We start from the raw sequence: 13,551 nt of genomic DNA on the forward strand, positions 1-13,551 counted from the left end.
TGGTCTAACAGCTGCTCCAACAGCTGGTCCAACAGCTGGTCCAACAGCTGGTCTAACAGCTGCTCCAACAGCTGCTCCAACAGCTGCTCCAACAGCTGCTCCAACTGCTGCTCCAACTGCTGCTCCAACTGCTGGTCTAACGGCTGGTCCAACTGCTGGTCCAACTGCTGGTCCAACTGCTGGTCCAACGGCTGGTCCAACTGCTGGTCCAACTGCTGGTCCAACTGCTGGTCCAACTGCTGGTCCAACTGCTGGTCCAACTGCTGGTCCAACTGCTGGTCCAACTGCTGACCAACCTTAAAGGCAACATTCGTATTTTCTGAAGTCTAAATGAGACGGACTTTGGTCCAAACACAGCCGGTTTGAGCTCAGTGGTTCTCAGAAGGGGGACTGGCCCAAAGGATCTTTGGTGCTGGTTACCAACCCCCCCCCCAGCTCAGGATCAGATGAACCCTTAAAGTCCAGTTTCTGTCTGGAACCCAAAAGTTGAACATGAGCACCAACTTTCCCCCAAAGCTGGAGTGCTTATTTTTAGGGACGAATGTCTTTCACAGAAACCTTTCAGCCTTTTAACGCTGATGATTGGATCCATCGGATGTTTTACCTTCATTTTACTCACAGTAACGACCCCCAGATGTCTGTTCTGGATGGGTTAACCGGCACCAGAACCCACCGATGGGAGGATTTCCTCCGGAGTTCCTGTTTTCCGTGTCGGTTGAACTAAAGCTTGACTAAAGCTGCTGAACAAACAAAGTTTTCCTGTGTAAATTCAGATCTGATTTCACTTCTCACCACGTTCATTTTAACACGTTCGAGTCGAACCAAAGTGCCTGAAATCTCAGCTTTTTCTTATCGATGCGCTCCAATATTTTCTAACTTTGTTCCTCGACTGTTGACGGTGGGTCAGAAATATCTGAAAAACACGTTTTATTTGTGAAAAGTTTCTGCAGTTTTATGGCCCGACTGGAAGAAAGTGAAGTAAATAAAGGTTAAATAACAGGTTCCTCTAAAGAAAATTCACTTTATTCTTTTACGATAACATGAAAAATGTTTACCAGTTGTAGTTTAAAGCTTTTACTGGCTGTCAGAGAGCATTCTTAGTCATTTTTCCTAATTCAGGGCTTTTATCAGCAGCTTGCTGCTGCTGCTCATTCTGAATGTTGCGCTGTTGTTTGGACTTTTTTTTTGTTCATCTGTAGTGTCGTGTGATGATGAATAAACCTGCCATTTTTCTCACTTCTTTTTTCTCTCACAGTTATTTTGTTGGTTGAGTAAAACGGTTCATTCTGCACCGATGTAATGTGTGGAAATACTTTCCAGAAGAGTCGGAAACACTTTTAAAGAAGCCAAAACTGAAATGATAGTAAAGGTTTACCAAACACTTTCTCTACTGAGCTCAGATGTTGTGATTGTCTACTTTTATGTATCTTTGCAACCAACTTTTAAATTACTATATATAAATATATATATACATACAGACTTATTATCCAGGCCCATTTCTCTTTATTCAGCCTTTTTTCTTGGTTTTAACTAGGGCTGGGCGATTTAACTCATCATTATCGCGTTAACTCGCTAATTATTTAACCCCGATAAATATTTTATTGCGCATTAACGCAGGTTTTATTATTTTTAATTATTGTAAAAGTCTGTAGCTCACAGGCTTTTATTTAGTAAAAGTCTGTAGCTCCCAGGCTTTTATTTTGTAAAAGTCTGCTGCTGTCTGCTGTGGAACAGGAAAAGAAAGTAATCGGCGGATCCACCAAACATGGAGAAGGGTACGGAACTTTTACTCGGCCATTTTCATGTTAAAGTTCTTCCAGACGGCGGAGTCGACAGAACCAAAGTCATCTGTAAACACTGCCAAGTTGAATTGTCTTCTCAGCGTAGTAGTTCCAGTCTAAAATATCACTTAAAGGCAAAACACACAACTGATAGCAGCAAGTCATTCAAGGAAACAGACAGTGGAGCGAGGCTTCTACATAAAAACTACAGAAAGATGCTGATGTTAAAAGTGTGTTTGCACAACAAATGTTATGGCACTTTCATTCATATGGCAGCACATTTAAAATAAAGCTAAATGCTAAAGGCTATACGCTACTTTTGGATTCATTTTTGGATTTTGCGTACAAATGTGATTAATCGTGATTAATCAGGGAAATCATGTGATTAATTAGATTAAACATTTTAATCGTTGCCCAGCCCTACTATATATATATATATATATATATATATATATATATATATATATATATATATATATATATATATATATATATATATATATATATATATATATATATATATATATATAGACAGACTTATTATCCAGCCCCATTTCTCTTTATTCAGCCTCTTCAACTTCCAATTCTGCTGCTTTTTCTGAACCTTTGAGGTGGGACTTTGAAGCTCTTTTTTCTTGGTTTTAACATCAGATCCCATCACGAGTTTTACTGCTAATTTAACAGAGTAAATAAATTGGCTGATAACGCTTTTCTGGGCGTTTTTAACCTTTAAATCTAAATGGCGTTCCACCAAATATCACCTCCGAGTGAAAATTTGTGTTTAAGGTTTAAAAAAAAACCCGCCGTTCAATGTATATATTTTCCACCATAGTTAACCCCAATCCCTGATAGGGAACATTTTTGTCCACTTGGGGTGTACTTTGTCCTCTAATTTCACACTGGAAATAGTGATATTCATCATATTTGGTCCAGTTGTGAATTTGACTTTTTTCAAATTTCAAACACACATCATATACAATGCAATTTTTCATTGTGTAAAAAAAAAAAACTCCTTAATTTCTGAAAAGGGACATTTTTGTCCCCTTTTAAAACAAGCTAAAAACATCATATATTAATATTTTTTTCCATAAATCTTTTATTCCACTTCAGTTCTGATGTGTGTGACATATCCCAGACATAATTATCCCTACTCAATAATTCCACTTTGGATTCCATATTTTGAAAATACTCCCACCTAAAGGCTTAAAGGGATAATCCGGAGTAAAATGCACTTTAGGTCAACTTACGGGATGTTGGGAGTACATACGTTGAGTTGACATCAAAACCATGTCATTCTGATGTGTTTTGAGAATTTTGATTTGACCGTTTTCAGCCAAAAGTCGTTAGCCTGGAAGTCAGAGGGGCAAATCATGTCGCCGCTACAAAACGCTATTTTTACACCTCTTCTACAGCTCCAAACAACATAACACTTACGTGGTAGTGAGTAGAGGGTCCCTAAAGCCAAACCGAAGTGTCCCGAGGTCTTCATGTGGTCGGATATAGAGTCCAGAATGAATTTAATCAAGCCAGTACCTTTCCGGAAATGTTGCTGCTGCAGCTGGCATCTTCAGCGTAAAGTCCATATAGTAGAGAGCCGAGTGTGGAGTAACACGCTCTGGAAATTTTTTTTTTTACAAACATAGTCGAGTATTTCTTTCGAAAGTGAAATGAAGTTGTTTGCAACAGCAAAGCCTAGCTTACTAACAGGTTGGGATTTTATAAAATGTCACATGACCTTACGTCTCGTGTGACCTAGCCTCCTGTTTATGGAAGACGTCTTTTGCGTGACTGGAGTGACCATCACAGAAGAAGGAGAGGTGTGTGAGCAGATTGTTGAACAAACAGCGGAGCAAACTTTTGGAGTTATGGTGCGTGTTTGTTCCTATCCTGGCTTTCGAAAGAAATACTGGACTATGTTTGTAAAAAAAACGGCAACGAAATTGTGAATTTCCAGAGCATGTTACTCCACACTCGGCTCTACTATATGGACTTTACGCTGAAGATGCCAGCTGCACCAGCAACATTTCCGGAAAGGTACTGGCTTGATTAAATTCATTCTGGACTCTATATCCGACCACATGAAGACCTCGGGACACTTCGGTTTGGCTTTAGGGACCCTCTACTCACTACCACGTAAGTGTTATGTTGTTTGGAGCTGTAGAAGAGGTATAAAAACAGCGTTTTGTAGCGGTGACATGATTTGCCCCATTCACCTCCAGGCTAACGACTTTTGGCTAAAAACGGTCAAATCAAAATTCTCAAAACACATCCGAATGACATGATTTTGATGTCAACTCAACGTATGTACTCCCAACATCCCGTAAATTGACCTAAAGTGCATTTTACTCTGGATTATCCCTTTAACATTTGGGCTTAAAAGTTTAAATTTGCATCCAAAGGGTTAATTTTTTTTAAAATAATTGAAAACTTGGTAGTTATGATCAGAACTTAAGTGGAATAAAAGGTTTATGGGAAAAAAAGTTGAAAAAAATATTAATATGATGTTTTAAGGTCGTTTTAAAAGGGGACAAAAATGTTCCTTTTCAGAAATTAAGGAGTTTTTTTTTTTTTTTTTTTAAATCAGGCATAACAAAAAAATTTAAAATCCCTAAAAAACAATTTTGTTGCTAATCATTGACATATTCCAGACCATAATTATCCCAACTCAACAATTCCATTTTGCATTCCATATTTTGAAAATGTAGCAGTTTTTGTGGGGGTTTTTTCACAAAAATTGGTGTTTACATCATATAAACCAGTATTTAAAGGGTTACATTTTTGAAAATAATTGAAAACGTGGTAGTTATGATCAGAACTGAAGTGGACTAAAAGATTTATGAGAGAAAAAAAAGTGGGAAAAAATATTAATATATGATGTTTTTAGGTCATTTTAAAATGGGACAAAAAAAATGTCCCTTTTCAGAAATTAATTTGTGTTTTAAATCAGGTATGAGGGTTAAAGTAATAAAAAAAAAAAAGTTAAAGAAAAGATCAAAGTTTCGGATGATTGAACAAAGTCGTCGTTTCTTCACGGACGCCATTTTGTTACTGCACCAGCACCCGGAAACGCGCCGTTCACGTGAACGTGCCTGAAAGTTGTGCACCCAAAACAGAGAAAAGAAACAGAAAAATGTTTTACTGGAAGAGCAGAGGCGGCTCCGAGCAGCTGGACGGTCTCGGTGACATGTCAAAGACCGACATCCTGAGAGGAATCATCACCGAGAAACTGAGCACCGCCGCCCGGGAGATCTTAGCGGTGGTGGAGAGGACCGTAGCCGACTATGAGGAGGAGGCTTCGGGCTTCAGGCGGCAGATCGAGCGGCAGAGCAGACAGATGGAGCTCCTGCAGCCTCAGGTCAAACTGCTCAGAGGAGGTCAGTGGTTGCACACGGTCACTGTGTCTGACTTTAATATGACTTACATGAACACTGCGGGAGTTTAAGGTAAGAAAAGTAAAGAGTGTGTCTGAGCATCATTCAGTGAAGCCGGAGCAGAAATACTGACCGGCATGTTGTTCCTTTGTGGCCGGAAACAAAGCGCTGGCCCCGGATCTGCAGAGCCACGAGGTGGTGGTGGTGAACGAGGACCAGGAGGAGCAGCAGCAGGAGGAGCAGCAGCAGCTCACACAGCAGACAGCAGGTGTGTTTACCTGTTCTGCCACATGTTGTCCTGGCAGAACAGGTTAGACCTGATGCTAATAAAGACGTTTATTATAAATATTTATTATATAGACAAGTTTATAAGTTTATTACTGTCAGCAGGAGTTTATTAAAGCTGCTTATTTGTGTGATTTATAGTTGAGCTGAACACTGTCATGAGTCAGCAGCTGTGAAACAGTTATTAGGGTTAGAATAAATAAGATTATATGTCCTGATCAGCCCTCATTTCTTTATGTTTCCCTCCAATGATCCAAAGTTTCTGAAACCTTTAAAGTGTCCTGATCATCAGTTCTGCAGCTTCCTGAAGCTCTCTCAGAGTTTCTCTTTGGACACTTTCTGCTTCTTCCCTCATCTTCAGTCCTTGTACCTGAGCATCTTCAGAGGAATGTGTTTTTTCTTTGTTAAGCCACTTAACTCTGAGCTGTGAACCATTCAGGCAGGAAAAAGGCTCCTTTTTCTCCTCCAGTGAAAGTGAAAAACAGGACTTTATATCACCAAACTGGAATAAAATTCCCTCAGATTTGGAGTCAGACGAGCAACAAAAAAAAAATTATTAGATATTTTTTACATTAATTTACTGAAATAGTGGCCTAAAATGAACAGAAACAGACATTTAATTATAATTTCTTGCATAACAATTAATTTCCAACTACATTTGTATGACTTTGACAGCCATATTAAGTCTTTTATGTGGTTTTTGAAGCATTTTGGTCATGAGACGCCTTTTATTTCTTTATATTTTGCATCCAAGCAGCTTAAGTGATCTTCAGCAACAGTTTCAACACTTTCTGAAGGTCTTTCAGTGTTTTTCTTTGGACATTTTCTGCCTTTTCCCTCATCTTCAGTCCAGTTTTTTCTTTGTTCAGCCACTTAACTCTGAGCTGTGAACCATTCAGGCAGGAAAAAGGCTCCTAACTCAAGGGATGAACCAGCGTTGTGTCCACACAGAACAGACAACTTAGCAAAGAAGCCGTTTTAAACTGGATCTTTAGGCACTTTGTTCCCAGCAGCCTGTCACAGAGACACATCATCTGTTCCCATTTCTTTAGCTGCATCTGTGAAAAACAGCTTCATAGTTTCAACTTTTTTGTACATTTACGTTAAAACTGCTTTCAGTTACCAAAAGAGTCAAATTAATATAAGAAATTCAGTTTAAAAAAAATCCTAATCCCAAAAAAATTAATGTTATCACGTCTAAAAGTAGGAAAAAAACCGACAATAATAAGAATTATGTGTTATTCAACATAAAGAAAAAGTAAAAAAGATTCAATTTAAAGCTCATTTAAATCCTAATGACTAATTATGAAACAATTAATATAAATTAAATGATTAAACTGCTTTATGCCAGCAGAAATGAATAATCTAGAAGCTCTTTGTGGGTTTTAGACTGGAATTAAGATTTGTTCCCATTTCTTTAGCTGCATGTGTGAAAAACAGCAAAGATAACACAGTGTGAGAGACAGAAAACAGGATTTCTGCAGCAACAAGGTGATTCCCAAAGAGCTGTGAGCTGAAAACTCTGCATATCTCAGCATGGTGTGCAGTGTGTCCTTAAAACATTTAAGGAAACTGGACAAGTGGAGGACAGAAGAAGAAGTGTCAGGCCTAAAGAACTATCTACAGCAGATGAACAGGATCTGAAAGTGATGTCCTTAAGAAAGAGGAAAAAATCTAGCAAAGACCTGACACAGGAGCTGCCTGAAAGGACAGAATATTCACTTTAAAGCTGCTCAGAACTGCTCAGAACTGTTTCTGCCTCAGATTCTGGGTTTATGTTCATGTTTGAACATGTTTTCATGTAGAAATATAAAGAAATGAGGGCTGGATCAGGACTTTTACGCAGTACTATCTGTAATAACTGCTTAACAGAGTGACCTTTGGTTCTGTTGAGGTGTGGGAGACACTGATAGCCTGGGCCTCTTCTGGTATGATGATGACTTTTATGATGAAGACGAAGCCGAGCAGCTGCTGGTTCAACCGACAACGAGTTCCAGACAGAAACGGGAAGACCTGAAGGACCCAGATTATGAAATCCCTTCAAGGTTGTACGGCGTCCATCATCAGGTCTGTGACCACAGAGTGTGAGACGGCCGGTTCTAACCTCTCTGACGTTGTCCTGCAGGTCGTTCAGTCCCAGAGTTCAGTCTCACAGGAAGCGTGGGAGGCCCAGCAAAGATCGGACCAGCGACCCACAGAACCACCTGGATTTCAGGGTCCGGTTTCTGAAGGACTCTCAGACCGAGGTGCTCTCTAACCTCGGTACGTCTCAAACGCTAATTAAACGTGTTTATTTCCCAGGATAGTCCAGTAACTTCTGCTAATTAACTGCAGGAAGTAGGCAACATCCTAAAAGGGGTCAGAAATATGCTGACAGGGCTAAATAAAGCTAATTAAATGTGTTTATTTCCCAGGATAATCCAGTAACTTCTAGTAATTAACTGCAGGAAGTAGGCAACATCCTAAAAGGGGTCAGAAATATGCTGACAGGGCTAAATAAAGCTAATTAAATGTGTTTATTTCCCAGGATAATCCAGTAACTTCTGCTAATTAACTGCAGGAAATAGGCAACATCCTAAAAGGGGTCAGAAATATGCTGACAGGGCTAAATAAAGCTAATTAAATGTGTTTATTTCCCAGGATAATCCAGTAACTTCTGGTAATTAACTGCAGGAAGCAGGCAACATCTTAAAAGGGGTCAGAAATATGCTGACAGGGCTAAATAAAGCTAATTAAATGTGTTTATTTCCCAGGATAATACAGTAACTTCTGCTAATTAACTACAGGAAGTAGACAACATCCTAAAAGTGATCATAAATATGTTGACAGGGCAAAATAAAGCTAATTAAATGTGTTTATTTCCCAGGATAATCCAGTAACTTCTGCTAATTAACTACAGGAAGTAGGCAACATCTTAAAAGGGGTCAGAAATATGCTGACAGGGCTAAATAAAGCTAATTAAATGTGTTTAATTCCCAGGATAATCCAGTAACTTCTGCTAATTAACTACAGGAAGTAGGCAACATCCTAAAAGGGGTCAGAAATATGCTGACAGGGCTAAATAAAGCTAATTAAATGTGTTTATTTCCCAGGATAATCCAGTAACTTCTGCTAATTAACTACAGGAAGTAGGCAACATCTTAAAAGGGGTCAGAAATATGCTGACAGGGCTAAATAAAGCTAATTAAATGTGTTTATATCCCAGGATAATCCAGTAACTTCTGCTAATTAACTACAGGAAGTAGGCAACATCTTAAAAGGGGTCAGAAATATGCTGACAGGGCTAAATAAAGCTAATTAAATGTGTTTATTTCCCAGGATAATCCAGTAACTTCTGCTAATTAACTGCAGGAAATAGGCAACATCTTAAAAGGGGTCAGAAATATGCTGACAGGGCTAAATAAAGCTAATTAAATGTGTTTATTTGCAGCATTAAGGTGAGTTTTGCTCAGAGATTAGCCTTGGCTGCAGGATGCTGTGAGTATTAACTGGAGCTCTAAATAATCAGGATTTTCCTCTTATTTGGCTCCAGTCTTCCGGAATAGTCCGGTCCGGGACCTGCGGTGTCCCGGGGGTCTGCAGGAGTCGGACTTCCTGCAGCTGCTGAGGTCCACCTTCCCTCAGCTGGCCGCCGGGGAGCCCTTTGACCTCTTGATAACCGATAACACCAGGAAGCTCCGCCCTCTGCAAGTCAAGAGTCTGACTCCGGAGGAGGTGTTCAAGTCCACGGGACACTCGGCGCTCTACATCCGACTGAAGGTGAGCCGGCCGAGCACTGAAAGTTTAGAGTATCAGTTACTGACGGGGGCGGGGGGAGTATTTGGGCCAGGTGGGATGTTTGGTCATCATGGAGATGCTTTAGTGGCTGTTTTACAACTTCTTTCAGACGGCAGAGGATCCTCAGAGCAGCGGCGCAGAGCGTCCTCATCCAGAGGACGATACCTCGGCGGGTGCCGGTCAAACCGAAGAAAACACGGGGTGAATAATTACTGAATAATAACTGAATAATACCGGCGCTCGTACCTGCTCTGGGACATTTCCTCCATCACTCGGGCGTTGTAGAGCTTTGAAATACTTTATCCTCTGTCAGGTCAGCGTCTGGCGGCGATCAGACCAGCAAGAGGAGGCGGGGCAGACCGCGGATCGGCGAGGAACCCACCCACCACTTTCTCAGGATCTGCCTGCTGGAGGACTCCCAGGCGGACGTGGTCACAGAGGCCGGTGAGTAGCATCCTGGGAGTGTGAGGCTGGGGAAGCTCTCAGGCAGCTGCTGGTTAACTCCTCTCTCTCAGCCTTAGAGAAGTCGGCGGTCCAGGACCTGAGGTGTCCCCGCGCTCTGCCAGAGGCCGCCTTCGTGAAGCTGCTGAGGTCCACCTTCCCTCAGCTGGCCGACGACCACACAAAGTTTCGCATGTTCAAGTCGGATCGCAGCAGGAAGCTGCAGAGGCTCAGGGTGAAGACACTGACCCCGGAAGAGATCTACAGGAGCATGAGGTGCACGGGCATTAAGAAGACTTTCCTCTACATCAAGCTGAAGGTGGGCAGCCGGCTCTGTATCAGCGTGTTAGCTCATATGTGCTGAAAGGGTTCTGCGTTAGCGTGTTAGCTCATATGTGCTGAAAGGGTTCTGTGTTAGCGTGTTAGCTCATATGTGCTGAAAGGGTTCTGTGTTAGCGTGTTAGCTCATATGTGCTGAAAGGGTTCTGTGTTAGCGTGTTAGCTCATATGTGCTGAAAGGGTTCTGTGTTAGCGTGTTAGCTCATATGTGCTGAAAGGGTTCTGTGTTAGCGTGTTAGCTCATATGTGCTGAAAGGGTTCTGTGTTAGCGTGTTAGCTCATATGTGCTGAAAGGGTTCTGTGTTAGCGTGTTAGCTCATATGTGCTGAAAGGGTTCTGTGTTAGCGTGTTAGCTCATATGTGCTGAAAGGGTTCTGTGTTAGCGTGTTAGCTCATATGTGCTGAAAGGGTTCTGTGTTAGCGTGTTAGCTCATATGTGCTGAAAGGGTTCTGTGTTAGCGTGTTAGCTCATATGTGCTGAAAGGATTCTGTGTTAGCGTGTTAGCTCATTTGTGCTGAAAGGGTTCTGTGTTAGCGTGTTAGCTCATATGTGCTGAAAGGGTTCTGTGTTAGCGTGTTAGCTTATATGTGCTGAAAGGGTTCTGTGTTAGCGTGTTAGCTCATATGTGCTGAAAGGGTTCTGTGTTAGCTCATATGTGCTGAAAGGGTTCTGTGTTAGCGTGTTAGCTCATATGTGCTGAAAGGGTTCTGTGTTAGCGTGTTAGCTCATATGTGCTGAAAGGGTTCTGTGTTAGCGTGTTAGCTTATATGTGCTGAAAGGGTTCTGTGTTAGCGTGTTAGCTCATATGTGCTGAAAGGGTTCTGTGTTAGCTCATATGTGCTGAAAGGGTTCTGTGTTAGCGTGTTAGCTTATATGTGCTGAAAGGGTTCTGTGTTAGCGTGTTAGCTCATATGTGCTGAAAGGGTTCTGTGTTAGCTCATATGTGCTGAAAGGGTTCTGTGTTAGCGTGTTAGCTCATATGTGCTGAAAGGGTTCTGTGTTAGCGTGTTAGCTCATATGTGCTGAAAGGGTTCTGTGTTAGCGTGGTAGCTCATATGTGCTGAAAGGATTCTGTGTTAGCGTGTTAGCTCACATGTGCTGAAAGGGTTCTGTGTTAGCGTGTTAGCTCACATGTGCTGAAAGGATTCTGTGTTAGCGTGTTAGCTCACATGTGCTGAAAGGATTCTGTGTTAGCTCATACTGTTTCAGTTTGCAGCGACGTGTTACTTTAGCGCCACATTCAACAACATCAAATATTATATTTAAATCTACATTTCTGTCTGTTTTTCATTTGATGAGGTTGAGAGAAGCTTTTAGCTCATTTTTTCTCACTTTAACTTTGAAATGAAACTCTTGCAGACGGGAGACGATGAAGAGGAGACGGCAGAGGAGAAGGACGAGCTTCTGTCCTCGGAGGCGGTGCCGATGGGAAGTGAAGCCGGTCTCCAGTCAAGGTAATTATCAGCTGAGCGGCTCTGAGCCTCTGAGGTTTGATGGTCCGATGAGCTGAAGTGTGTTCCTCCTCTGCAGCGCCGCCGGCGCAGTTCCAGCCCGCAGCTCAACATCCAAACGGGCGAACCCGAGCGCAGACCGCAGTGCATCAGAGGGGGACCTGAGCGACGACCACGATGGGAACGAAGCTCCAGAGGGCGACGACGACTGGAAACCCGACCCCGACTCTCAGCTGCCACGGCGGGCCAAAAGGCGAGGGCCGGCGGCGGAGAGCAGGAGGACGCCCTGCAGGGTGTGCGGGGTGGCGTACCGGACCCCGGGCAGCCTGATCAAACACTCCTGGAGCCACGTGGCCGAGGCGCCCGCCGTCTGCGGCGTGTGTGGCGAAAGCTTTCCGTCCTCCGAGGAGCTGAGGGCACACCTGAAGAACTACCAGAAAACGCACGACTGCTCCTACTGCGGGAAGTCCTTCCTGACCGCCGTCGGCCTCAGCAACCACACGTCCATGCACACGGGGAACCGGCCCTTTAAGTGTGGCGTCTGCAGCAAGACGTTCGCCAACACGTCCGCGCTGAGCATCCACCGCTGGATCCACGTGGCCGACAGGCCGCACAAGTGCGAGCTCTGCCCCAAGTCCTTCGGCCTGAACGCGCAGCTCCGCGCCCACAGGAAGAGCCACGCCGGCCGGGATGGGTACCACTGCAACATCTGTGGGCGGAGCCTCTACGACCTCCGCTCGCTGACCCGCCACAAGCTGACGCACTCGGGCGAGCGGCGCTACGGCTGCGAGGTCTGCGGGAAGCGCTTCAAGCTGCCCAGCACGCTGAAGGCGCACCAGAAGATCCACACGGACCGCGAGCGGCCGTACCTCTGCCACGTGTGCTGCAAGACCTTCATCACCAACTCCACCCTGACGGTGCACATGAAGACGCACAGCGGCGAGCGGCCCATCGTCTGCGGGGTCTGCAGCAAGGGCTTCCTGAGCAACGGCGAGCTGAAGAAGCACATGCGCGTCCACACCGGCGAGGCGCCGTACGGCTGCTCCGAGTGCGGCCGCTTCTTCAAGCTCAGGAGCACCCTGAACAGCCACGTCCGGAGCCACCTGGGCATCAAGCGCTTCACCTGCGGCGTCTGCGGGAAGGCGTGTTCTCGCCAGGAGCACCTGACCGTGCACATGAGGACGCACAACGGCGAGCGGCCCTACAAGTGCAGCATGTGCGACAAGGCCTTCACCCAGAGCCACTGCCTGAAGACCCACCTGAGGAGCCACCAGGCGGACGGAGGCTCCGCCCTGGAGGCGTCCACGGGAGGAGGCTCCGCCCTGGATGCGTCCACGGGAGGGGGCTCCGCCCTGGATGCGTCCACGGGAGGGGGCTCCGCCCTGGAGGCGTCCACGTCCTGAACCAGCGGCCAGGAAGCAGGCGGGAGGTCGCTGAACTCTATCCTGACTTTTATATGAAGACGACGGCTCAGCTCGGCTGGGTTCACCTCCATCCGTTGGGCGCCAATGTCTTGAAAATATCGTCCAATCGAATGTGAACAAAATGTTTTGTTCCTGTGAGTCAGTGACCTCTTTGGGTCTCTGAGCTCTTTGGGTCTTTGACCTCTTTGGGTCTCTGACCTCTTTGGGTCTTTGAGCTCTTTGGGTCTTTGAGCTCTTTGGGTCTCTGAGCTCTTTGGGTCTCTGAGCTCTTTGGGTCTCTGAGCTCTTTGGGTCTCTGACCTCTTTGGGTCTCTGAGCTCTTTGGGTCTCTGAGCTCTTTGGGTCTCTGAACTCTTTGGGTCTCTGACCTCTTTGGGTCTCTGAGCTCTTTGGGTCTCTGACCTCTTTGGGTCTCTGACCTCTTTGAGTCTCTGATCTCTTTGGGTCTCTGAGCTCTTTGGGTCTTTGACCTCTTTGGGTCTCTGAGCTCTTTGGGTCTTTGACCTCTTTGGGTCTTTGACCTCTTTGGGTCTCTGAGCTCTTTGGGTCTTTGACCTCTTTGGGTCTCTGAGCTCTTTGGGTCTCTGAGCTCTTTGGGCCTCTGACCTCTTTGGGTCTCTGAGCTCTTTGGGTCTCTGAGCTCTTTGGGTCTCTGAGCTCTTTGGGCCTCTGAGCTCTTTG

At 44.5% G+C, this 13,551-nt stretch overlaps 1 protein-coding gene across 1 annotated transcript; it reads left to right on the forward strand.

Annotated features, from left to right (window-relative positions):
• The first annotated feature begins 4,819 nt into the window (after window positions 1-4,819).
• On the forward strand, window positions 4,820-13,246 carry LOC142368520 (uncharacterized). Its single transcript, XM_075450708.1, has 10 exons — window positions 4,820-5,155; window positions 5,319-5,420; window positions 7,332-7,482; window positions 7,563-7,699; window positions 8,970-9,196; window positions 9,324-9,415; window positions 9,528-9,658; window positions 9,730-9,974; window positions 11,355-11,449; window positions 11,526-13,246. Exons 1-10 carry the CDS (start codon window positions 4,912-4,914, stop codon window positions 12,847-12,849), a joined length of 2,748 nt encoding a protein of 915 aa, XP_075306823.1. The 5' UTR covers window positions 4,820-4,911; the 3' UTR covers window positions 12,850-13,246.
• The last annotated feature ends 305 nt before the right edge of the window (window positions 13,247-13,551 follow it).

This window comes from Odontesthes bonariensis, chromosome 19 (genome assembly GCF_027942865.1).
Source record: "Odontesthes bonariensis isolate fOdoBon6 chromosome 19, fOdoBon6.hap1, whole genome shotgun sequence".
NCBI lineage: Eukaryota > Metazoa > Chordata > Actinopteri > Atheriniformes > Atherinopsidae > Odontesthes > Odontesthes bonariensis.